General features: G+C 34.8%; 1 protein-coding gene across 1 annotated transcript; it reads right to left on the reverse strand.

Annotated features, from left to right (window-relative positions):
* Window positions 1–1,699: 1,699 nt before the first annotated feature.
* LOC131159671 (ER lumen protein-retaining receptor B-like) lies at window positions 1,700–26,061 on the reverse strand. The gene is made up of 6 exons (XM_058114748.1): window positions 25,803–26,061; window positions 22,293–22,558; window positions 12,420–12,535; window positions 2,779–2,852; window positions 2,627–2,690; window positions 1,700–1,976 (listed from the first exon to the last, which is right to left on the reverse strand). Exons 1-6 carry the CDS (start codon window positions 25,891–25,893, stop codon window positions 1,940–1,942), a joined length of 648 nt encoding a protein of 215 aa, XP_057970731.1. The 5' UTR covers window positions 25,894–26,061; the 3' UTR covers window positions 1,700–1,939.
* Window positions 26,062–26,495: the final 434 nt, after the last annotated feature.

Below are 26,495 nucleotides of genomic sequence, written 5' to 3' on the forward strand. Positions count from 1 at the left end.
AGAGTGAGTTAATTATTGTGAAGGATAATAAAAAGGATAAGAATAGATCTAAAATAATTTGAAATTAAATAATAAGGATTTAATGACCCTAAATTTATTGAAGGAAATTTTTCATAACTACATAAATTGGCGGAAAAGGATTTGTGTAATTGACCATACCTAGTGGGACTTAAGGTTTGGTTTGTTATTATTATATGTTATTTTAAATAGAGGATAATGAAAATGAGAGTCAATAATTTGAATTAATTTTATATAAATGTAATATAAAGGTGTTGGGAAAGGATGATTGAAGTGGGACTAATCACATGAAGAGGGGGGAGATAATAATAATAATAATAATAATAATAATAAATAAACGAATTGAGGACTCCCTTCAATTGCTGCTGCTAGGGAGAGAGAAAGAGAGACAAAAATATATGCAAAAAATATATTAGCCATTAAAGTTAGTGTAAACACATTGCCACCAAATGGTCATGGTTCAAAAAAAATACAAAAACCTAACCAGCGGTAAAATATATATTTCATTCTATTATTGACTTATGCTATTGCAACGTATGAAAGTCTTGTATAAATAAATGAATATTTTTTTTGCATAAAATGGTATCATATACTTAGAATCTGTTTGGTACCATTGTTGTTTTTTGTTTTTTGTTTTTCTATAGTGAAAAAATATATTATAAAAACGTAATTATTTTTGTTGTCAGTTTTTTGTTTCTGTTGTTAGTTTTCAATTGTTTGCCAAAAAATTAAAATTAAATTTTATAATTTTCAATTGTTTTGACAACTTGCTATAAAAAAATTTAATATTTAAAAATAGTTTTTGAGATTAAATTATTCATTTTATACACTTTTAAATTAAACTCAAAATTAAATGATCATATAAATTTAAATATAATTGAAAATATATACAAATTTCAAAAAATGATAATAAAATCAATTACAAAATACTTTTACTATTTTCCAATTGTCATGTCCAAAAAAATTTTATTGTAAAATAAAATTTTAAAGTAGAACAATTAAGTAAAATGATTATAAGTAATTTTTTTATGTGTATTATTTATAATTTTATTATTTTAATCACATTTTTATAATATTTTTTTTTAAATGAAAATGAACCTTTTTTAAATTATATTAGTTTTATAAATCTTAACCAAATAGGTTGTTGATTTCTAATTTTTAATTTTTGTTTCTAATTTTTAATTTTTATTTCCCTAATTTTTTACAGTAATACCAAACAACCGCTTAATTACTGTATATTTCTTTATGTCAAATAATGCTTTTGATATTAGTATAGAAGGATATGAGATTTGAGAATTGATTACTAGCCAATATTACAGAGTGTGTTCACAAATTTCACAAAAATACAAAAAGAAGTTGATGCCTAGAATTATTATTTTAAACAAATTTACCGTTTTTAGGTTTACACTTTTTGTGGTTTTTTTAAAAAAAAAATTAATGACAGCTTCGAAATGAAACTCTTTAAAAATTATTTATCAAGAAACTCGCTTCAATGATTACTAGTCATGGCAATGTGCGCAACGAGCCAATGATACTAATTTTATAAATATATACACGCACACGTGTGTGTGCGTGTATATATATGTTACCTATTGTATTCCCATCGTGTCGCAACCTATATTTTAAGAATTTGATTTGCTCGCATATCAAAGTCATGCATATTTCCAGTTCCAACACCAAATTTAAGTATCCATGGTCTGTTTCATTGAAGTATGGTAAAAATCCTTTTTAACTCTGCAAATGTTAAGCCATTTGACTATGCAAGTGACCGTGCTGCAGTGAACCCTGATAAAGACAACATTACAGGAATGAAGCCATACACTATATGCTGAGTATAAATATTACAAGAATTCCTGAACTCCAATGCTCTTGCTGCATACTTTGTTAGCTGGCAACTGAAAATTGCCACGAAGGGGCAATTTCAAGCAGGAAGCTGAAGCCTCTCCTGATTCTTCCAGCTGAAGTACACAATCAGACAAGTGAATTAGCAAGGATGCAGTCCTCAAAAGACGTCAGAAATGTCATACTTGCATTTTAATTGGCCATGCAGGCAGAAAATTTACTCTTTCAATTGTTAAGCCTCTAAACTGACCATAGATTGATCTCTGTGGCAGCTTAGAAACCTTCCAACAAAACACCATGTTTCGAAACACTTTCACCAAAGCAATAGGGGTGGGGAGGGGGGGGAATCCAAATTGCAAGCTGTTTCCACTATTTTTTGTCCATTGATGATTCAAATAAATGTGGTGGGATTTGCCATTGCTACTTGAGAGTCAATCTCACATCGTTTACCTTTCTCCCAAATGAAGAAAAAAAAGGATTTGACAGAGCAAAAGGTGTACAACAACAAAATCAACAAAGCCTTAGGTCTCACTAGGTGTGGTTTGCTATATGAAATCTTCTTCTATCATTTCTATAAATATTGCTTCCATTAAAAACTCTAAGGTAGTGTTTGGGAGCAAGGAAGGCTTGAATTTGGATTTGAGTAGATTTGAAAGAAACTCAAAACAATTTTGTATTACATTTCGCCCCAAATCCATATAAATCCAAATCTAAGTCTAAAAATTCATGCTCCCAAATGCAGGGAAAATAAAGCATGGAAGCTTACCTCTTTAGATAGTAGTAAAAGAAATCAGCATAGAGAGCAGTCTGAATGAAGCCGGAAACCCAAGCTGCATTTGGCATTTGACATGAACTCTTATTACAAGCAGTAACTTATGAAATTTTAAAATATAGCAAGCAAAAGTGAGAAGAACTTACGTATCCAGCGGACTAGGCGATTCTCTAAAAAGAAACGATAAACCCAATTAACCAGATATAAAGCCCGGTAAGCACTGCAGAAGGATGAACAACAAAATATGTCACTGTATAAAATTAAAATGGCAGAAGACTATTCAAATGAGCAAAACAAAGAGGAGAACTGTCAATTTGAATAAGGCAAGCAACAAATCAGATCAACCAAATTGCAAAATCAAACAGCATATGCCAGAAAACTAAACTTTATTTCATTTTCAAATGCTTTTTTTTTTTTTTTTTTGCTTTTTTGCAAAACATTATCGATTAATATAATAATACTTGGCGGAAACTAGAAATTAACCTCATTTCTGATGAATTTATGGCAGTATCCATTATCAAATACCATGTGAAATACAGAAGATAAAATTGATTTCAATCAAACATCATAAAAAGAGGAGGAAGAGGGAGTTATTCCTGAATAATTAAATAGAATCAACAATTATTCTGCTTATTGCAACAACCAAATCAAGGTGCACAAATTTTCCAATGCCCTCACGGTTTGGAAACAACTTCACTTAAAACAACATGAAGTGGACCAGGAGACTTCAGAGGGTACTCCTGATTAGGTCAGGGTTTTATCCATGGATAATGTGCAAAAAACTGGGAAATTCCTGGCCAACAGACATTTTCTGGGTAAAGCAGTAGCAGCGTCATTTAATCACAAGCTACAGCACTGCTCTTGGGCAAAAAACCTGTGTTCCAGCCACCTGAGCACCGCATCAGAGCTCCATCAATTGGACGTGTACAACACTGATGACCTTCCTTCATGGTTGTGTGATTTATGAGTGGTTAAACCTGTCAGTACATCATTCTAAACCCTATTCCTCTTACCCAGCATCAGCATGGTATCAGAATTGTTTAAAGATTCTGATCGCACAAAGAACTGAAAGTTTCAGCAAACCCCCACCATGAAGTCCCTTCAGCTGCCCAGGAACAAAAATAGAGTACCTTAGGCCTTTAACATTGAAAACCCCAATTCCAAATATTTACTCCAAAGCAGTGATCAATATTTCATCCAGTAGCAGAACTTCCAAAATGTCTTACTGCAAATGAAATTCTCCAATCAGACCACAAAAGAACAAATACATTCATAAATCCATTTTGTTGCCATCACTGTAATCCCAATCCACCAGTTCCACCCATGGTTCCTATCTAAAATATGATTAAAAAAAACACTTCCTAAAACTGTCTTCTTCCATCTCAGATAGAACAGCTTGCCTTCAATATGGAATTTTTTTCCTGGCATATTCTTCCATCAGTTCAACTGAACATCAGCACAGCCGACCAGATGCCAAATCAAACTCCAAGTCGGGTACCTTCAAACCATTGGGCATTGAATTTGATTATATATATCATAAATAACAAAAATTCAAGTGCCATATATGTCTTTACTATGACAACTTCTTAATATTGTTATACGCAATACAATATATTGTTATATAAATAATTATATCAGATAATGCCCTCTGGGCTTGAAGTTGATCTGGATAAATTCAAACTCGGATTGTGCGCGTGTGTGCGTGTGTATAAAGTCGCTGGCATTGATCATAATACCATTGTCAAGACCATCATCAATGCTGCTGTGAATGGCAACATACAACAGCTTCCAAGGAATAGTTGCTAGTACCTCCGCATCATCCTCATCTTTAAACATCACCACAATTTCACCATCTTCTTCCTTCACTGCATCCTCCACTACATTTACCTTCACTTCCACAATAGCATGGCAGCTGCCGACTCCACTTAACAGTGAAACCCCCCTGCCATAACAACATATCACCACTTCGAATGCAACTACACAACCTGAATATTGTTATTGTTGCATCCACTTTGACCAACACAACTCCCATATATTGCAATTATTTCTTCTAGACCATCTCAGTAAATGCCACTGTATCATAGCAGAACTCTAAAAAATATTGTTGTAAAGTTAGAGATCGAGGAGAGAAGAATAAAAGAAATGAGAAGAGGAGAAGAAGAAAGTAAGAGAAAGGGGGAAGCAGTGGTATCCTGGATAGTTATGTACAGCTCCAGGTCTGCCCTCTTATATATTAATAATGATAAAATTCGTAAGTACAAAAATACCCCCACTTAACCAACCTAATTTCTGAAATAACGTATTCTCTTCTAACACTCTCCCCCAAGCTAAAGGTGTATAAATATCACCCAACCCCAGCTTGTTACAACCATTAGACAAGGTAGGCTTAAATAAAGGCTTTGTGAAAACATTGCCTCGTTGAACCACAGATTTCACAAAAGGAGTCCTCACAACCTTCTTCCTCTTAACAAAATAACAACCAACTTCAATGTGCTTTGTCCTCTCATGGAATAATGGACTGCTAGCCATATATATGGCAGCTTGATTATCACAAAATATATCCACTTCATTATCAAAAACCTCATCTCTGAGATAAGAGATTTTAACCACATAAGCTCACTTCCAGTATAAGCTAGGGCGTAAACAAATTACTGAAAAACCGAAAACCTGACCAAAACCGAACCATTTAACATTTTGGTTCCATTTCTCGATTTCGGTTTTCAGTTTCGGTTTTAGTTTTGTAAAAGCCAATTTTCAGTTTTGGTTTCGGTTTCGGTTTGACAATAAAACTGAACCGAAAAAAACAGAAAACTTCTATATTTATTTTTAATTTTTTACATTTTTAGTGTATTGTTATTAATATTTCAAATATTATTTTATAATAATTATCATTACATATAATAGTCTAAGAGAATTGATTGCTGAGATGGATGGAAAACAAAGAGGAAGAGGGAGGGAAGTGTTTTATATAGAAGAGAAGGGCTCTCGAGTTCTTTTCCGATGTGGGACAAACAAAGAGTGAAACAGAAGGCTTACTTTGAAATGTGAGTGTTGGCTTATGGGAAGTGAGAACAATTTGTCCCACATTGGCTGAGGGTAAAAGGGACGACCCTTCCACCCTTTATATATATACAACCTACCAGGCCTTGCTGTGTGCACAAAGCCTCTAGCGGATGGGCCCAGGCTGCATTTTTTGTGGTTGGCCCTTGCTAAAGTCTCTTGAATTGGGCTTGGATTGAAGGGCATCTGTGTTGGACCCTCTTCATAATATGTAGTGTTCTCCATTGTGCCTTGCTTGATAAAAATTTTGAATTATGCCCTCCTACTTGGGGCTTTTCTTACATTAAAATTTTTATAGTCTTAAAAACGGACATATAACCGAACCAAACCAAACCGAACCAATAGCAGTCAGTTTCCAGTTTTTTTAAACCATCAGCTTTCAATGCAGTTTCAGTTTTTAAAATAAAAAACCGATAATTTCGGTTCAGTTTTCAGTTATCAGCAAAAGCAAACCTAATAAAACCGACTACACCCCTAGTATAAGCCATAACTTGATATTCTGCTTCAGCACTAGATATGGCTATAGTAGTTTGTTTCTTGCTACACCAGGTAACAAGATTACCTCCAACAAATGTACAATAGCCAGTAGTATACTTTTGATCACAAGCAGAGTCAACCCAATCTGCATCAGAGTATCCCATGATCTCAATATTTTTATTACATTTATATATCAAACCTTTGTTAGGAAAACCTTTGAGACACTGTGAAATCCTACATACTGCATCCCAATGTGGTTCTTTCCATAAAATGACTCACCATTCCTACTATAAAAGATATATCAGGTCTAGTGATAGAAAAGTAGATCAACTTGCCAACCAACTGCTTATATTAATGCATGTCCCCAAATTCCGGTCCAACATCCCTAGATAGCTTCATGTTAGGATCCATAGGAATATTAGTTGATTTAGCTCCTAAAAAACCAGTCCCATTTAGCAAGTCCATGGTATATTTTCATTAAGATAGACTCAACCCTTTCCTACACCATACAATCTCAATACCAAGAAAGTAACACGGGGTACCCAAGTCCTTGATTTGAAATTTAGCTTGACACCACTAACATTTGCCATCCCACCCTGATCATTGCCAGTAATGATGATATCATCAACATAAACTACTATAAGTACCACATGTGCCTTTGTTTTGCAAACAAACACCAAATGATCATAATAGCACTAGATGAAGCCAAATGTAGAGACCACCACACTAAATTTGTCAAACCAAGCTCAAGGAGACTGCTTAAAACCATAAATGGATTTATGCAACCACTTACCATCCTCCCCCTAAGCAACATACCCAAGAGGTTGCTCCATGTATACCTCTTCCTACACATCTACATATAAAAAAGGCATTCTTCACATACAACTAGTATAAGAGCCAATCAAAATCGATTGCCAACAAGATTAACATGAGCAGACTTTAGTCAAGCAACAAAAGAGAAGGAATAATCAATACCATATGTTTGGGTGTACCTCTTGGCAATCAATCGAGCCTTAAGTCGTTCAATAGAGTCGTCAAAAAGATATTTAATGGTGCAGACGCATTGACACCTAACCAACTCCTTACCGGGAGCAAGATCAACCAAGCCCCATGTCCCTCAAGTGATCAAAGCATATATTTCTACATCCATTGCATGCTTCCACCCAGGTTAGCGAGGAAGGAACAGAAACAGAGGAAATAGACAAGATAAAAGAATGCAGAGGACTAGGAAGGTAAAGAACTAAAACATAATGAGCAATAGGATTAGTAACTAAGGATTGCGTACATGTTTGAGTACCTTTCCATTGAGCAATGGGAAAATCTAAGTCATACTGGGATGGATCTCCAAAATCAGAAGTCGAAACAATGAAGGGCAGAAGAGGTGGCTGCATGGTAGTAGTGAGGTTTGCGCTTGCTTTCCGCCGTTCACAAATCCTCAACTGTTTATCTTTGTCTGTATTTGATGGATTTGAATGAGAAACCACTTTACCTAAAAGCTTAAGCTATTAAGTTGTGGGCCAACAATGTATATCAAGATTTGAAGCTCCCTCACAAATGCATCCTGACAGCTCGTGGAGAGATAAGCACACGATAAATAAAACCCCTTAGAGAGAATACATTAATTTTTTAAACATCACACAATAAACACAGGCAGCAAGACTAGAACCCAAAACCTCCAGGTAATTAGCTCTGATAACTTGTTGTAAAGTTAGAGATGGAGAAGAGATGAAGAGAAGAAGAGAAGATGAGAGGAAAAGAAGAAGAAGGTAAGAGAAAGGAGGAGGCAACAGTATCCTGGAGAGTTACATGCAGCTCCAGGTCTTCCCTCTTATATATTAATAACAATAAAATTCTTAAGGACAAAAATACCCCCCCACTCACACAACCTAATTTCTGAAATAACCTATTCTCTTCTAACAAATATATAATATAACTTATGAAATATGAGATTCTAACAGTTGGTTTTGATTATCAAATAATAACTCTTTATACAGAACAGCATCCATCTTCACTATGGACTTCTCTCACGGTTCCTGCATGCAACAACTACTTAGAATACCCCAGGGGCTGACTTCTCTAAATGATAGGCATCTTTCAAACCATGTCAAAGCAATTTTATACCACATTTCTTACCATCACACTCGCACTTAGCCACCTATCCGTCACCTACTAATTCTAAAAGTTTAGGAAGCATACAATCTTCGCCATTCCAAGAATACCAATACACAATTTGGCTTGATTGATAACTCATCTCATATCATGAATCCAAATAAATGTAACGCATCCTTCTCTCAATTTCAAGAGTCATTTTTCCAACAGTATAAAATGATCATTGTTAGATTACCACTTAACCTAAAAGCTTAAACCATCAAGTTGTGGGCCAACAATATGTATCAAGCTTTAACACTCCCTCACATGTCCAGCTCAACAGCATGTGGAGAGATAATTACAGGGAATATAATAATTTTTTTAAAACACCACGTAGTAAATGCAGGCAACAAGACTAGAACCCAGGACCTCTGAGTAACCAGCCCTGATACCATGTTAGATTACAACTTCACCTAAAAGATTAAGCTATTTGGTTGTGGACCAACAATACATATCAAGCTTTAACAATCAGAAAATGGCTGCAAGTCCATACAGCCCCCACCCCCTTCTATACTTGATATGTCAAGTCAAATTAATTTTTCTTCCACATTATGGAACTGCTTTGATTATAAAATCAAGGTAGAACTGAGAAATTTATCACAATTGAATCAAGACCAATCAAATAGCATCGATATTGCTCTCGAACCTGGGAGCTTATACTCCAATATGGAACTATTTTAGGTAGAGCAGCCAGCTTTAACAAAACGGCCCCAGTTATGGTCCCCCACTTGGGGATCATGGAAGGGTGTTCCAGAAGGTCCTCATTTTGCGTGAAATGGCTGCTCTCGAGATTCATATTTCTGCACTTCCAGTTCCCAACTTGAAACTTCACCTTATTGCTGTCTCATCAAAAAAAAAATTCCCCAAAATTTGGAGAACTTATCTAAAATATCTGAGTCTGATTCTGTTATAAATCATCTTGTGCCATAACATCATTAAGGCCCCTTTTTATAGAGTCATTGTGAACTGCCATGTACTGCAACTTCTTCAACAATCTTTCAATCTGGACTTAATTTAGTTTTTCCTCTTCAACAATATTTCAATCTGCACTTAATATAGTTCTTCCTAACCTTAAAAATCAGTTTATGTTCTGGTTTTGGAGTATAATGCTTCATCCAATATTCCAATCCCTCCAAATCCATCACGTTGGCTCCATGGAAGGTTTGTCAATGTGATGCAACCTGAGCTTTGAGGCCTTTGATGCAATTTCATCATGTTTGGAAATTTTGAGTCGAGAAAAATTGTAATTATATTCCAAATTTTTTCTTATTTTCGCAGCATTTTATAATAGCATTTTTTACTAGGTAATAATCTAGTAGATACTGAGGTTTTATTTATTAGGAAAGAAGTATCCTAGTAGTATTTAAGTTTTCTTATTTTATTTGCTTAATTCCCTAGCATACGAAGCCTACAAATACGTGTAAGGGATTTTATTTGGAGTTGAATTTGAGTATTAGGGTTTATCCCTTGCATTAGGGGTGAGGACGTGAGATCCTGCATCAAATGGTATCAGAGCCTTGTTGTAGCTCCATTGCCATGTTGTTCCATGTCTCCATCATTGAACAACCCCACCAACAATCCCCCAGCCAGTAGCCAAGACCCAGTCAAGTCACTCAACCTTAGTTCCCCTTTTACCTCAACAGCTTCAAGTCCGCATTTGTTTCCACCCATTGAGGGCTTTTTTCTTTAACCTGTGTCTGCCATAGCCGACCAACCAACTCATCCTTCTTCCTCATCAAAGAGAGGATATCATCACACCCTCTGGCATTGCCATAGCCAACCAACCATCAACAACCTTGTTATCATCCACAATTGACCATCACCACTATTCTCATCTTCAAAGGAGAAGTCAACTCAGATTTTCATTAGCTGATCTTCCACCACCATATTTTCACCAGTAGAGATCGAAGTCTCTGAGATGCATTGCTATTGTAGCATTTGATTCATCCAGGTCCACATCTGCCAGAGAAAGTGACCACACTGGCAGCCTCCAATCTTGCACCTCCATGGCTAGCTGCAAGCATCTACCTCCAGCCTAACAACCCTCCCACATCACTCATCAATTTTGCATCTTCTTTGCTTTAAAGACACAGGGCAATAGAGTTGAGAGAACTGGACCAGTCCGACAAAACTGAACCAGCAGAGCAGAAAAACTGTGGTGACCAAGTAGGACTAGAAAGATATTAATGTCCTTGTAAAGCAGATTAAACAGGACATACAACAGTGCAAAAAGGGAAATGCAGACCTCAGCATAGAAGAGAAGGGAATTGACGATGCAAATAGTACCACGGACTCGACTGTAGTTACTGCTGAGTGATCAGGACTCTATTTAGGTAACTTCCAGCACACCCTGGAACTATCCACTGGAGAGTTTGTTTACAACAGCTAAGGGGTTGGTACAGTTATCTTGCAACAGAATATTCAAGAATCCATCCACCAGAAAGAATACTTGCAAAATATCATGAAGCAGCATACCGGGTGCAAAGAGCAAGCTATTGTGGCAGTTACCAAGCTAAGCCATCCATTGAACATTGTTAAAGCTCATGAGAGGGTTGACAAAAAGGATTTTATTATTGGAAAGAGGTCGAGCAGTATGTTTAGTGAGCAAGAATCAAATCCAAGATGAGACAAATTGTACTAGCAACTAGGACTGAAAGCATAAGTGGTGTATCAAAATTGACATCTAAGCTCAAGGATTCAGAAAGGAATTTGACGAGGTGGAAACTGTAAGAATAAGCCATCCATGGAGAGTAAACATGTTGAATTCAAGCCGAAGACATGAATGATTTTTTACAGTGATTCTACCCATTTGTCATACTATTTTTTATTCTTGCAGTTTATACCATTCATCTACACATTTGCTTGATTCTTCAATTCTCCGTCCTTTAAATGTTTCAAATTCAAGATCAAATTTTAACCAACCAAGGAAGAATGACGCGATGTAAGCTTCAAGGTCTGCAATGCAAATTCATCACATTTTAAAGTTTTTGAGATTTTTGGGCAATTTTGTAATTTTATTGTTTTCCAGGATTTTTTATATTTTTACAGCATTTTACACTAGTATTTTATTAGATAATAATAGTAGATGCCATAATTGTATTCATAGAGAAAGAAGTATCCTAGTAGTATTAAGGGGCCATTTGGTATTAGTATCACTCTCAAAATTATGAAAACAAAACCCAAAAAACACACTAAAAATAGAAATAAAAAATAAAAAAATGAAAACCAACAACTTATTTGGTTAATGTTTCTAAAACTAAAACAAATTTAAATTTTGGTTGAACAAATGCTTATTTTTGTCCTTGAATCAAATAACAATTAAAAAATATGATTAAAATATTAAAAGTACAATAAAAATACAAATTAAAAATATTGTAAAAAAAATAAAAATTATTGTAATTATTTTAATTAATCGTTATATTTCAAAATTCACTTTACAAGTACAACTGTTATGACAACTGAAAATAGAAAAAATAATTTTTAATAAATCTCATTATTTTTAAAAAGAATTTACAAATTTTACAGATATTTGATTTTAAACAACATAAAAGCAAACGTGTTTGCATAATCTGTAAATGAAAAAAAAAAAAAAAAGAAATAGAAAAGGAAATGATACCAAACATACCCTAATGTCTCCTTATTTTATTTGCCCAACTCCCAAGCATATTAAAGCTATAAATATGCAATTTAAGATATTTACTTAAGGTTGGATATTGTGAATGGAATTTGAGTACTAAGGTTTATCCTGGCTTGGGTGCATGAGGTCTGCATCACAAAGCCACTGCTGTATATGAGGAGATGGAGCTTGTAACTTTCTATGGTAAAAATCCAGCACAAAGAACATCTGCTGCATTCAGTTTCCTTTCAAACACAAAACCCCTCACAAACTGCACATGGCTTTTACCTTGACAAGAAAAGAAAAAATGACACAAAACAATAAAACAAACTGAAAACATAAATATATTTTGACTATTAGATTTTTGTCACAATTTTTTGATTAATTAATTTGAGGATCTAAGTACTGTGCTTTTGTGCTACTTCGCTTCACCAACAAGGATAGAAACAAAAAGTTAACACAGCTTAAGTTAAAAGAATGACATACCCAAGAAGAAAGATGTAGTTCCCAGTTAAGTTATCGATGTTTCTTGATCGCTGTAGTAATACCAGTTGTGGTAAAATTGCTACTGCTTCAAGATATAGGGAAAATGTCCACAGCACCTATTAGAAACAGTCGGATATTACATCAGAAGTCAAAACCAACTGGCAAGTAAAAGGTGATGACGCTTTCTATTATCAAGCAATTGAAGCATAATGGAAAGTCTAACCAAAATGAACTACTCTTAATAACTAGTAATCTATAATCTATAATCAATATATGTATACAAGTATGGATATTGGAAACCATTTTCTACACAAAAATATCATATCTTTTAAAGACAGACAAAATATATAAATTTCTATACTGTATATAAAAGAACTAATAGTGTAAATAATTATGTAGACAAACATGTCCTTAGCTCTTAAAAGGAATACATAGTATCTATATTGTATATAATATTATAAATAGCGTAAATAATTTGTGAACAAAAATATCCCTATCAATTAAAAGAAATATTCCTAAAATTTGATTCAACTAAAATTGAAAAAAAAAATGATATTTCTTTTTTTAGATGGGTTAAAATTTGTACCCAAAGAATTTTATGAAAAAATTTTATTTACTTAAGACTCAACTTAACGTGTCTAATTTTGAAGCTATCTTATGACTACCAAAATGTTTATCATCATTAAAAAATTTCCATTGGTTAAAAAATAAAATGAAATAGCAATATCATAATTTATACTATATAAAAGTACAAATAATGTAAATGTTTTCATACTTTTAAAACAATATACTTTTAATGTCTAACATGTCTCTCACACTTCTCAGGAACTTTTGGATGATCCCTTGGCACTTTTTTAAACATGTCAAAGACATATAATGATAATATTGTAATTTGAGTTCACTTTATTCTATTCACATAAAATTATAGTTAAGAAAGAACACTATAACTTTAAAAAAAAAAAATTAAAAACTACAAACTTATTGGCATTTTCAATAAAATAATTTTAACAAAATAAAAACATAGATGAAGATGCATGTATATTTACTAGATTTTTTGCATATTTTTTGTACAGAGTTTTATATGAATATTAACATTTAATATTTTTCATGCATAATATATTCAAATATAATATTATATAATTCCAAATTTTCAATTAATGTGCCCTACTGTGTCTTGTCATGTATTTTTAGAATTTGCCATGGTTTTATATCTTTGTTGTGTCAAAACAATCTGCTAAGTGGGTTTTGTATTTTATAATTGCAAAGAAAATATAAGTTCCTATAAAAATTCAAGTATTTCATACTTTAATTTATAAACTTTATCATAACAATGTACAACAATTTACTTAAAGAAATATTTATACATTATTAGAAATTATCTAAGGTTACACATGATTGCAAGTGAATAATCTTGTGTAATACATTTACCCCATGTTTGGGTGCTTAGAGTTTAGAACATAGATTTGGTATAAGATAGTGAGTGAGGATTCAACAACCCTTCATTTGTCAAAAGGAATTGCCCAAGATTGTGTAAATCATCAAAAAAGGATTCATGTAGACAACCCTAATTATTGAGACTTAAAAAGCTTGGTTGTTGTTATTAAAAATTATATATAAGGTTGTGTTTGGGAGCATGGACTTCATGCCTTGGATTTAGGTTTGTATGGAATTGGATTAGATTCATTATAATTTCACATTGTATTTTATCCAAATCCACACAAATCCAAATACAAGGTTTGAACCCCAAGCTCCCAAAAAGGGGGGGAATGCATTACACAAGATTAGCCACTTGCAATCATGTATAACGCATTACTAATAACATGAAAAAGGTTTTTGCACCAAGTGAAGGGAATTAAGGAAGACCATGGTCTTAAATTTCCACGAAATTGTCGAAATTTCCGTTGAAATTTCCAATTTCCATCACCCTCGAAATCAAAATGACAATAGATTTCCGTCTTGCATAATTTCCATCGAAATCTCAACGAATCATCCAAAATTTATCGAAATCTCGAAATTTGTCGAAATTTTAACTATACAATGAAATTTTATCAGAATTCAAATGAGAGATTTAAGAGTGAATTGAAATTTTTCTTTTAATTTATTTTATCGAAACAAAAGATTATTACAAGTTCTTTTGAAATTAAATGAAAAAATAAACTTACAGTGACATTTTATTTAGCCATTCATGTCTACATTATCATTATTTGTATAAGAAATAATATTTAAATTATTTATGAATTTCATTTGTATTAACTGAATATGTTTAATGTGCATTATCTTACAAATATGTTTGATACACATACTATTTTACAACTTTTCCACCTCATACAAAATAAAGATGTATTTAATTTGTAATATATTAGTCCTAAAACTTATATTATTATGTCTGTTAACCATTTCTAAAGTTTCACAAAGAATTCCATGCTTTGCTACTAATTTCCGTTATTTTTTCAAATTGAAATCGAAATTGACATCAAAATCAAAATTTCCGTCGAAATTTCCGAACTTTTGGAGCTTCGAAATTTGAGTCGAAATCGAAATTTAAGACCTTGAGGAAGACCATTGCAACTAAATTATCTCATATGCATTTCTGAGCATAGTGTATAGTTTGAATGCTTCTATTGTAAAGCAATGGAAGCATAACAGCAAACCAAATAAGGCTGAACCAACATTCTAGAGAATTTATGTTGCAGAAATTATTTCCACCCTTAAGGGGATGCAGTACGATGTTTATGTCTCTGAAAAGGGCAAAGATCTGACCCACAGTGTGGGCACATCAGTAGGTATTTCTCCGCTTGACTATATGATGATACTAGAAACTCCAATACAACTTTGCCAGCTCAAGACACATCTTTTTTCAGTCATAATTATGCTTTGCCTTGAAAGGGAACATTCTTTTTGCCTTTTGTACTTCCAGGCCCACTGGGTCCCATCTCATTTTATGAGCCAACAGATAGAATCTTACGGATCCAGTTTCAAATAGTATTTTGAATTGATATTGATTTTTATTTCACAAAATTAAGATCATAATTTGCCTAATTAAAAAGCAAACGTGTAAAATCACAATAGGCATTTCAGTTTTTCTTTTTTGCATGCATGCGCACTTACATGATAAAGTTCAAGAATATTTTCATCAGAGAGTTTGCAAAGAAGTCCACATTATTTCATTATATGGTTTTATACGGAATGATCAATTTTTGAAGGGTATAACATAATTTGAGCTTCTTTAAGCTACCATGACATTGTGTTATATGGCTACTCATTGGACTGATTCTAATCTGTTAAAGCATTGTTGCTTCCTATTGCTCTATGTTCTCATTAACTTTCATTTATTTTTCCAGGGCAGATTCTCATTCCCACACAGTTACAACTCCACTATTCAAAAATGATTTTTATACTTTTTCATAAATTTGATAATGAGATTCTTTGAGAGAGGTAGAAATCACCTTTTATGAGTTTTGCTCGTATTTTAGTAGTGTGTAGGTTGGACTACTACATAATTAAGGTAGAAGCTTTTTGCCAAGGAACAAATCATTATCCATTTTTACAGATGATTTATGAACATACAGGTCACTTATGAATTACAATTATTAGCATGCCCACATATCAGCCAAACCTTTCTCTAGTGATGCATGTAAATCTACAAGGACCTGGTGGGAAGAGCATGGCAGGTCCAATGTTGAATCAGAGTCCATAGTAATATTAGACAAACTTTTCTCTCACAAAGATGCACTATGGTCTACAGGACCGAGTAACCACATTAACAATATGGCAAAATCTTTTATATATTCTCTTTTCCTGTTTTTGATTTGTTTTGGAGGATGCCTTAGCACCTTTCTCTGTAATTGTTTTTCTCCATGCTTTAATGATTTTTTTATTATCTTAAAAAATCTGCAAAAGCCTCTGAGGAGCCAACAATATGTTAGATAAACCTATTCCTAAATCTATCCTTAGGCTCTCACATAATAGCTTCAGCTTTTAGATCTAGTTCTTCTTGAACATAACATCACAGCTTCATTGACCCATAGGCATACGTTTCAAATCTTGAGTGCCCTCATTTTGATAATTGAATTTCAGCACAATGTTAATGATGGGGCTATGTTTTACCAACAATTCCAAGTCCAATTACATTTCAACACAAGGTAAAACTAGGCACGTGCTTTGTGCACATTTTCAAGCCCAGTGGCCTACTATTTGCATTGCACATGGGCTCATAGGAAGGAAAACTCACAGTAAGCTGGAGGGCTGGGAAGGAGGGCCTAGGGAGAGGGTCCATCTCAAATAGAGCAGATGGGGAAAGAGCATACACTCTTGCATTAGACTAGTTCCAAAGGTTCTTTCTTGACCTAGCCACAAGGATGGGGATTTCTAATATGGAAAGACAATATATAGAACTCATAAAGAAAAAGATAATAGGAATTACTAGCCTTAAAATCTAAATGGACCAAAATAAAGATTGCTTACTTTTACTTGAGCTGCTAATCTTTCAAAAGTTGATTTGATAGCAGAAACAGCAAGCTCGCTCTTGCTTACAGGATGCCCTTTTTGACAATCTGCTAAATGAATTTGACCATATGAGGAATAAATCAAACCAGATATACTATTTTAGCAGTTGAGGAACATGTTTGATAATAAGACCTATTCTTAGGCAGTTAGGCCCTCTCCTAATACCTTTATCACCATCACCTGTAATAACAAAATCATCCACATAAACAACAAGAAGGATCCTACCCGATTCCCTTGATTGCAGTAGTGGATCCATCAGCAAGAGTAACAGAAGGTAAATTTGCAGGATATTGAAGAGTGGAAAAAAAGCTAGGTATACTTGTGATATGATCAGTGGCAGCGGAGTCTACAACCCAAGGACTAGAATGGGAAGTACTGGATTAAAGGCATACTGTGTGCTTACCTGTTTAGGCAAGGGATGCAATGGGAAGAGAAGCTTGTTCTAACGCTTGATACTGCTGGAACTTGAAACACTCTTCCAACATAGAGATAGCATGTTGCCCCCCACTCGACCCCAAAGGTGAGATTGGCTGCCCCCAAAAGTGTGAAGTCAGTGGTGCATTGGCAACACTGTGACGGTCTGCCGTGAAGATCCCAACATTGCTCAATACTATGATTATTCCATCCACAATGACTGCACTTGCGAGGAGTACCTCAGCCTCATCAGTCTCTACCACTACGACTACTCGAACCACTGCGATAACTTTTGTAGTTGATAGGTAGAGAACTAGAATCATTCTGTGTAGCAAAGGTTGTTCTCTCAGAGCTAGATGCAAGAGCAGGAGAAGGCGTACTAAAGGAAGCACGAAGGACACGAGAATAAACATCAGCAAATGATGGCAGCTTGGCACTACTGAGTATCTGGGACCAAACTACCTCAAACTCAGGTCTCATGCCTGCTAGAACAAGAAGAACTGTCATCTGCTCCCTCTGCTTCTGACGAACGTCGGCTGTTATAGGTTGCATGACGTTAGGCTCCTCATGAACACACTTCATCTTTCCAAAATAATCCGCAATGCTCTTATCTCCTTGTTGTGACTGAAAGTACTCCTGGGATAAATCATACATACGTGTAATGTTATTGGAGTATAGAAGTTTGACATAATCCCAAATCTCCTTGCACGTATCTAGATGCATACACATCCGTGCAATCTGTGGCTCCATCAAATTCCATGAAAGGGAAACAATCAAAGCATCTTCCTGAACCCATTTGTCTTTTCTCTTCTCATCAGAAGAATCAGATTGGAGCAAATGGTCAGATTTCCCTAATCCTACTAAATAAATCCGAACAGCTTTAGACCATTGAACATAGTTCTTTCCATCCAACTTTTGAGTCGTCTAGGAAACAAATTTTTGGGATTCATAGATTCCATCCCAACACTCAAAAATCAGCAATCACACCAAAAACAACAAGAACAATCAAAACTAATCAGGACCATCATAAACTATGTCAAGCACAGGCACGACGATGGATGAGGTGAACAACTCACCGATGGATATAGCGCTGCCACAGCACTCACAAATCAGCAACCACACCAAAAACAAGAAGAACAATCAATAATTGGAGCAATCACAAACCATGTGAAGCACCAACGCAACCACAGACAAGGTGAACAACTCACTGACGGATATAGCACTGCAATAGAACGCTGCCATGGCTCCAAAAAACTCACAAGGAAGCCTTCACAAACCCTGAACAGAAATTAACAGAATACCACAAGTACATGGTTGAAAAGGTTGAATTTTTTGAGCAAAAAACTGGCCTAACGGCTTGATAATATAGTCTAAAGAAGGAATCGGAGCATGGCAGGACAAAAAATAAATAAATAAGTGGCCAGAACTGCTATCACGTGCTAGCGCATGGGGTCGACCTTGCCGGAATTTGGCTGGCGCGTGGGGTGCCCTCCGGTGATGGGGTTTAGTGGGGTGGGTCATTGGGGAGGTCTGATTATGGGTATGTGATTCATTTTGTGATTTAGTATCGGACGGAGGTGGATTAGGGAATAACAGCCATGGGAATGGTGTTTTCCGGCGATGGACGAGGGAAATAGGGTTAGATAGGATCATGCCCTGATACCATGTTAAGATTTGATTAAAAATGAATGACCTAACTTGAAGATAGGTCTCTCCCTCTATTTATAATACAACTTTAAATACATTCTAATGACAATAATACCCTTACTAACCCTCACTAATTAATATACTAACACACTCAATAATAATACTACTAAAAGACATATATAACCTCTAACAACAACCTTAAACATGCAAAAACCCATGTTGAGAGGAATTTAGAAGCAATGAAACTATAAAGATGGTGATGGATAATTTCAACTAGACATGATTTTTCAAACCATTAATGACACATGAAAAAGATATTGCTACAAACTTTTCAGAAATAAAAGCTCAAAACCTAAAATCTGTCAAGGCTTATGTTTTTCTGGAAGATCATCTTCCTCTATTTAATACACTAAATGGCCACTTGGCCTTTATGCTAGCAATTAGCCAGTGCAAACCCTGCTAAATCTGCCCTAGAAAGTTTGTCCATGATATGGTGTTAAACTTCACAATTCTTCATCTCATGGTGTGATTTAATAAAGTTACAGTTGTCATTTGGAGATCTCCCTTCTTAATAATACAGGGAATGAAAATACCATAGTCAAAAGAGAAAAAGTTATAGAAGGAGTCCTCTGAGAAGAGAAGAGACAATGAAAAAAGAAGCCAACTAACCACCCAAGAGAGAGAAATTAAAGCAGTTTCAGTAAAATTCAAGAGAAAAAAAATGACAATCGCAGAAAACCAAGGTTGAAGGAGAATAAAAAGAATGGTATCTATGGTCTAACAATAGTAGGAACAATGAATTGATTTGAATGACTGAATTCCTCTCCAAATGCTGCCAAGAAAGCAAGCAATTCTGGTTCAACTACATGACAACACCAACCAACTACATACGAAGAATAAACCATGTTCCAAGATCTTTGAAAAAATACCTCATACCAAAGCAACCTCAACCAAAAAAAAATATACCCTAAAAATTGACACTGGGAAAGCATCTAATTATTAACCTGAAAAATGTCCAGTTCTTGGCTCATAAATAAAGAGGAATCAAATGTATATTAGTAATTAACAGAAAATTTGCTTATGCCATAAAGGTCCCTCGGAAGAACATAAAGCAGTGATTGGGCCGTTTAGACCATAAATATCATAATATTCCATGTTTTGTCTGCATTCACCTTAAGGCCGTTTGGCTCAGGTTATCCTACAGGAGTCCAAGGGTTGTGGCCTCCAGAATGTTGGATGTGCACATTTAGGAACCCATGGGAATCCTATGTGGCACCTTGGATTCTTAGGGAAGGCAGGATGCCCTCAAAACACAGGTATTTAGTACCCCATGTCTCCCTTAGGCAATCACTTCATTAGACAAAAATATCACCATCACTACTACTACTACTCCTATTATTATTATTATTATTATTATTATTAATAATTTAAAATATTATTAAAATTATTGATAAAAATATCATAATCGTTGATAATAATAATTATTATCATCAGTTTTCAGTATTCTGATAATTAGTTTCAATATTTGGATTATTAACATTTACAAATAATTATTATATTACCTATTTTCTTTATTTTGATTTTAGCATTAAAATTTATCATTAAATTTTATTGCAATTATTATTTCTTTATTTTATTTTATTTTATTTTACTACTGCTACATACACAAATATGCACATGACTAGAATGTATATAATATTATTATCCTTACAAGTTAGGATTATTTTGGTAATTTTATTGAAGTAACAATAGCATTACATTTATGCTAAATACTATAATCTTATGTTCCCATGAATCCTAATTAGTGAACCAAAACAAAAATAGACCCAAGAAATGATAATCTTATTCCCGATACCCAAGAAAGTGGTTCCAAAAGGGAATTTAGGATAACCTGAGCCAAATGCCTGCTAAAAGTCTCTCAATGTCATACATGTTTGACTGCATTTTCTCTAAGAGTCTAATCTAAACAATTTTTCCAGCGATTATGTACTATCTCAGACATTCAATTATGAAATGGCTGGGCAAAATTTAGCTAAAATATATACTTGTATAGTTTCTACAAATGTCAAATACATTTTAAGATAGGGACTTTTTTTGCAGACTAAAAAAATATCATATCCATCCTATACACCTTGCAAAAGCCATTCTTATTTCAAGTTGCCCTACACTTTGAATTATGTTTAAATTTCCTTTAAGGACATCATCTCCTCATCCCTAAATTTTGTTTTCAGCCTTCAGGCATGTACAAATTAATTTACAGAAAAGAGCGTAAGCACCACAAAAAAGACATGTGATTGAAATAGCATTTACGAGGATGAAATGACAAAATTTAGCAATACATAAAACAAAATTCCAAAAGGCAAAAGCAAAATGCAGGGCATTTTAACTCTCATGAGGAAAGGTGCAAGCTTCAAAGGATTAAGGCACCTTCTGGGGACTTTTTATAAATAAATAAAATACATACATATTGAAAAAAATAAGAAAATTACACAAAAAAAATAAAACAAATACTTATAATTTGTGAACTATTTTGTTGGTCATTCAAAGCATGCATACTTGATATCATTCAGGTAAACCATGCTAAGAGTAATCATAACATTAGAAAGCTTAAATTGTGTTCACGGTTCAAGATGCAATAATTTGTTTTGGAAAGGTCCAAAGTTTTAGGGATTCACTCAAATTAGAAATTCCTTAATCTTTTCTTGTATGCATCTAAATAAATTTGAACAAATTTTGAAAGCTTGATTTAAAACCAAACTTGACTTAAAATGCAAAAACTCAAAATGCGTAAGCGTCAAACAAAAAAAACACAAAAGAGCACATTTGGTGCAAATGCATAAACAATAGTTTATGTCTTTTGCTTTTTGAGAGTTAGTATTTAGATTATGCTCAGGGCAACTTATGCACTCTTTGTCTTGAGACAAGCGTTGTGCATTTTATCTGTTTAACATGCTGATAGGAAACATAGAAAAGTTAGAGTCATCTTGACCTCAAATAGAAGGGCTAGTGCACTATGTGTTAAAAAGTATATTAGTACATATCATAACATAAATTTAAGAGTAGACAATTTTTCAACGATATATTGCAGGGCCTTGAGCATAGCTATCAGTTGGAATGAGATGCATCTCTAAGTATCAACCTTACCTACTTATGCGGATTTTCAACTATTCCAAAGTGTCTAGTAAAAGTAACCATGTCCCATATCCAAGGGTTGGACATGGGTGTTCTAAATTGAAGTAAAGGACCCAGTTAGCTTGATAAACAATATAATAGCAGTAATATATTCCCAGTACTGCAATTGCATACCTCATTCACGTTGAAAGCACGGTGTATCAAAAGAGCCAGCACAAAGCAAGGCAGAATGAGATAGTAATGTCGGAAGGTGTCTTCATTCTTGCTGTATGTCTGCTTCACTACCTTATGGTATCTCATATACCAGACAATACCAATTGAAGTCCCAATAAACACTAACTTCATGATAGTATTGTACAAAGAGATATACCTCATGAACAAATCAAGATACCGGGTAAGAAAGATGATAACATATAATTCTTGAGTCTTAAGCGAAATTCCTGATGCATGTTAAATGTGAATGTTAGGGATGATAGAATATTGCACAAAACAAGGGCACATACATTTTGAAAACTAAGCTTAAAATAAGCACAGAAAGTAAGACACATGGAAACAAAGAGAGACCTCAAGCTCTGCTTGTGTGCGTGTTAGCAACTTAATATTGATTTGGGGCCCGCTCATAGATAAAAATAATCGAATCTGAATTATTAAGAGATATCCCATTTTCAAGTTAAGGAGTTCAAATAGACTTGCACATCAGGCAACCTAAAAATCTCTGTATCCTACATTGCCAAATGCCGTTACAAAGTCTAGAAACATTCCTTTAGTCCTCTAATGTACCCAAGCTATGCCACATGGGCTAGTGACTCTAGTCAAGTGCAATCATTTTCTTCTTCTCCCCTTTTTCTTCGCATCACAAAGGTAAGACACCACCAGTTTGTGGCACCCTCCGTAGGCGTGACCAAGAGCTTCTGCCCATCAAGAACTTATGCCAGGAAGGGCTTAGATCCAAGCCCATAAGCAGACCATGGCCCCTACATTTAGGGCCTACCATGAGAGCTGCATGTGGATCCATCAGGGAAGTTGAGCCATACTTGACCTAACCCCACTGGGGCAAAGTGGCATGGTGCTGTAAGTTTGAGATTGAATACTTTGAGCTAAAAAATAGCCACATCATTGCCCTCAGGATCAAACTTGTGAGTTTCCCATCCTCCAAACCACAAGGGAGTAAACCCTTACCACTAAACTACCATCCCTAGTGATGTCCAACTACTTTTAATCATTTCAAGTAATGAACAGTGAAAACCAAGAATTCAAGAAAGCTTTCAGGAGTTTAAACTTTTCGAAAACCTAGAAAAACACCCCGAAAGTTCCTACTTGAGTGAGTACAAGTATGGATTTCCTTGAACCTCAATGGTATGTGGATGATTGGATATAAGGGGAAGACAAAATCCCCAAAACGCTTATGGGCAGTGGAAAAAATACCAAGGAATTTGAGAAATTGAGCTCTTTGGAGTTTAAACTTTTCATAATCTGGGGGAAAACCCATGCTTCTTGCTTGTGCCCAATGGGTTTTCTTGAACTTTAAGGATGTGGATAACTGGGTATAACAGGAATATTTTTGGTAATTTTAAGGAAAATGGATTACAAAGATCATCAGGGAACAGGGTTCTAGTAAATACTCCCAATACAAATATTCAACATCATTATTCCCTCTCAAATATATATCATTATTGTATGAAGTAGATGATTGGATATAAGAGGAAGATAAAATCCCTAAAACACTAACAGAGTGGAAAAAATCAAAGAACTTAAGAAATTGAGCTCTTTGGAGTTAAAAATTTTCATAATCTGGAGGAAAAACCCATACTTCTTGCTTGAGCACAAGCAAGAATTTAATTTTCAATAGAATTTAATTTAGCAGATGGATGAAATTCAATTTAATAAATATCAACGGAACCAATAACCTATACCATATAGAATGTAGAAAAATGATCCATGAGCCACCCCTAAGTGGTCAGTTGCAGTAGTAATATTACAAGTAACAGTAGTGGCAATAATAGTGGAGCCAACCCTATACACACACACACACACATACATCCTGCCAAAAGAAGTACGATATCTAAGTTTTAGAAATATTTAGGACATGTACATTAGTTGCAGCTAACAAATTGGACAGCTCAAAATGAGCACAAAATGAACACATGGTCCATGATGTGTGCAAGACACAGCTTACTATGAAGTATGAACCATCTAATTTGGAATGTCACTCTTAACATTTCTCTTTCAAGTTTTTACTTGTTGCATTCTTTTGCGTGAGACAATAAAATGGTCTAAACCCATGTTTCATTTATGAGAGACTGAAGGGAACGTTCTTTTGGATGAGTCTCTAGAGTTCGGAGACTCGATACACAACAAACTTTTGTGAGGGGCATTCTTTTGCATAGGACCACAAGAGCGAGGCACATTGAGTAAGATTCTCAGTTTCCCTTTTTTTATTGGGTCAACGGGGGGAAGTACCCCCTCTTGGCCCTTTCAGTCCATCACTGCAGTAGCAACAGCAGCCAGCGGCAGTGGCGACATCAACAGTAGTAGTAGTGGCTGTACAAATTTTCAACACCTCTTCACTCTCCTATCGTGTGACAATACTGCTACATTGAGAATACCTAAAACTGTTGGGATACTGGATAGTAAGAGATCTTGGGAAAATCTCTATTATTAAACACCACAACATACAGACCTATTTTTATAATAAGAGAAGGCCAACCATAAACCTAGCACCACGACCCCTGCCAAAGGTGCCCACTTAAATACAGTATAGAGATGAATCAAACCAAGATATCCTAGTCGACCACTCACCCTAGAGCTTGTCCTTATGACTCAGCTACTTTGTGCAGGGTATCAAAACATACAACACTTCCTAACCAACTGATAATACTAATTTGGGAGGGGGGAATAGTCAAATGGTAGCCATTTTCATTTTCTTCTATCCAGGACTAGCAATTGAAGTGATTCAATGAAAAAAAATTCTAACTTCTTCGGCTGCATTTGGATAGGGTATTTCAAAAAGGTATTTTATTTTCAGATACCATTACAATACCTTCTACTAAAAATTTTTGTTTGGATACCTCGAGAGAGAATTTACAAAATTCGTATGATTTTTAGAGGACAGTTCCACTAACTAAAATTTTCTTCTCAAATAATACAAAAAAAAATTGTGTTTAAGAAAAGCCCCCTTCGGCATCTGCTTCCCCAGCTCCGCCACCAAGCCCAACTGCACGCACCGGGCATCGCCAAGTTGCCCCACCGAGATAGAAGTGGGTTTGCCTAATTGAGCTAGTCCTTTCCCGCCGACCTTTCACATAATGGCTTTCATTATCGTTCTGAAAATGAGATTTATAAATTCCTAACCGAAGTATCAAAACAAAATATTCATAATTCTGGGGTTTTCTTATTAAAATCCATCATTTTTGGAAATTCCAGTAATTACAAATGCTTGCACAAACGCACCCCGTGCGATTTGGGGAAATGCTTCAGAGAAATGTGTGTGATCAGTGATTTTTGGGAAATGGTCTTCATTTGTCCAAAAATCACAAATTCTCTCAAACCACCAACAATTTCGTTATTCCACCAAACACTACTCGCCGATCATGATAATCAAGCAAGAGCAAATGCATGAAGAGAACAGAGTCGGTAACGGAAAACGAACAGGAGAGAAAGAGTCGAGGCAACAATGGCGCATACCAGCACAGGACTTCGTGGTGCGAATCTTGAGTAGGAGAACGATGATGCTGAGGAGATGGGTCATGTCCCCAGCAAATCTAAACAGGTTCATGGTTTCCCTCTTTTCCTGTTCCTGCTCGCGTGCTCTGTCAGTTCAAATCTTGGAAGCTCTCCTCCTCTTGCAGAGGACCGATTTCAAGGCGCTATGTTAGTTTTGAAATGCTTGACTCGTAAACGCATGAGCATTGACCTGACGCTAATTTATCTTCTTTCTCCTTATAAAATAGTATAGTAGACTAGTAGTTGAGAAAAATACTCCATCTTGGTTTTTTTTTTTTTTCAAAAAAAAAAGGGCTTGTGTTGTAATTTTAGTACAAGATAAATGATATTTTACATAAATATTTTTTTTAAATATATTTTTTTATGATCCGAAACTCTAATCTTGATAAGTCTCTCAAATCCATCCAGACTGCACTAAATCAGGATATGAAAATATTGTCTCGTGACGTAAATTTTGGATCTTAAATTTGAATTTTGGTTAATTTTGCTTCTTATTCAAATGCAATATAAATTCAAAACATGTAAAAGTCAGCATCGAGGCTATGTGAAAGGTGAGACTAGAGAGAGAGAGGTCTAACTAGGTACTATTTTGCCTGCAAAATAAGGGTCAATAAAGTTTGGTAGGCAATAAAAAATATGAAAATGAAAAGGTAA

This window comes from Malania oleifera, chromosome 7, assembly GCF_029873635.1.
Source record: "Malania oleifera isolate guangnan ecotype guangnan chromosome 7, ASM2987363v1, whole genome shotgun sequence".
Classification (NCBI taxonomy): Eukaryota; Viridiplantae; Streptophyta; class Magnoliopsida; order Santalales; family Ximeniaceae; genus Malania; species Malania oleifera.

Excerpts from the sequence above, each read along its gene's own strand:
- LOC131159671 (XM_058114748.1), bottom strand. The coding sequence starts at position 25,893 with ATGAACCTGTTTAGATTTGCTGGGGACATGACCCATCTCCTCAGCATC. Across the intron at positions 22,559-25,802 it reads CACCACGAAGTCCTGTGCTG|GAATTTCGCTTAAGACTCAA; the intron begins GTATGCGCCATT and ends AACATGCATCAG. Across the intron at positions 12,536-22,292 it reads GTGCTTTCAACGTGAATGAG|GTGCTGTGGACATTTTCCCT; the intron begins GTATGCAATTGC and ends TGTTTCTAATAG.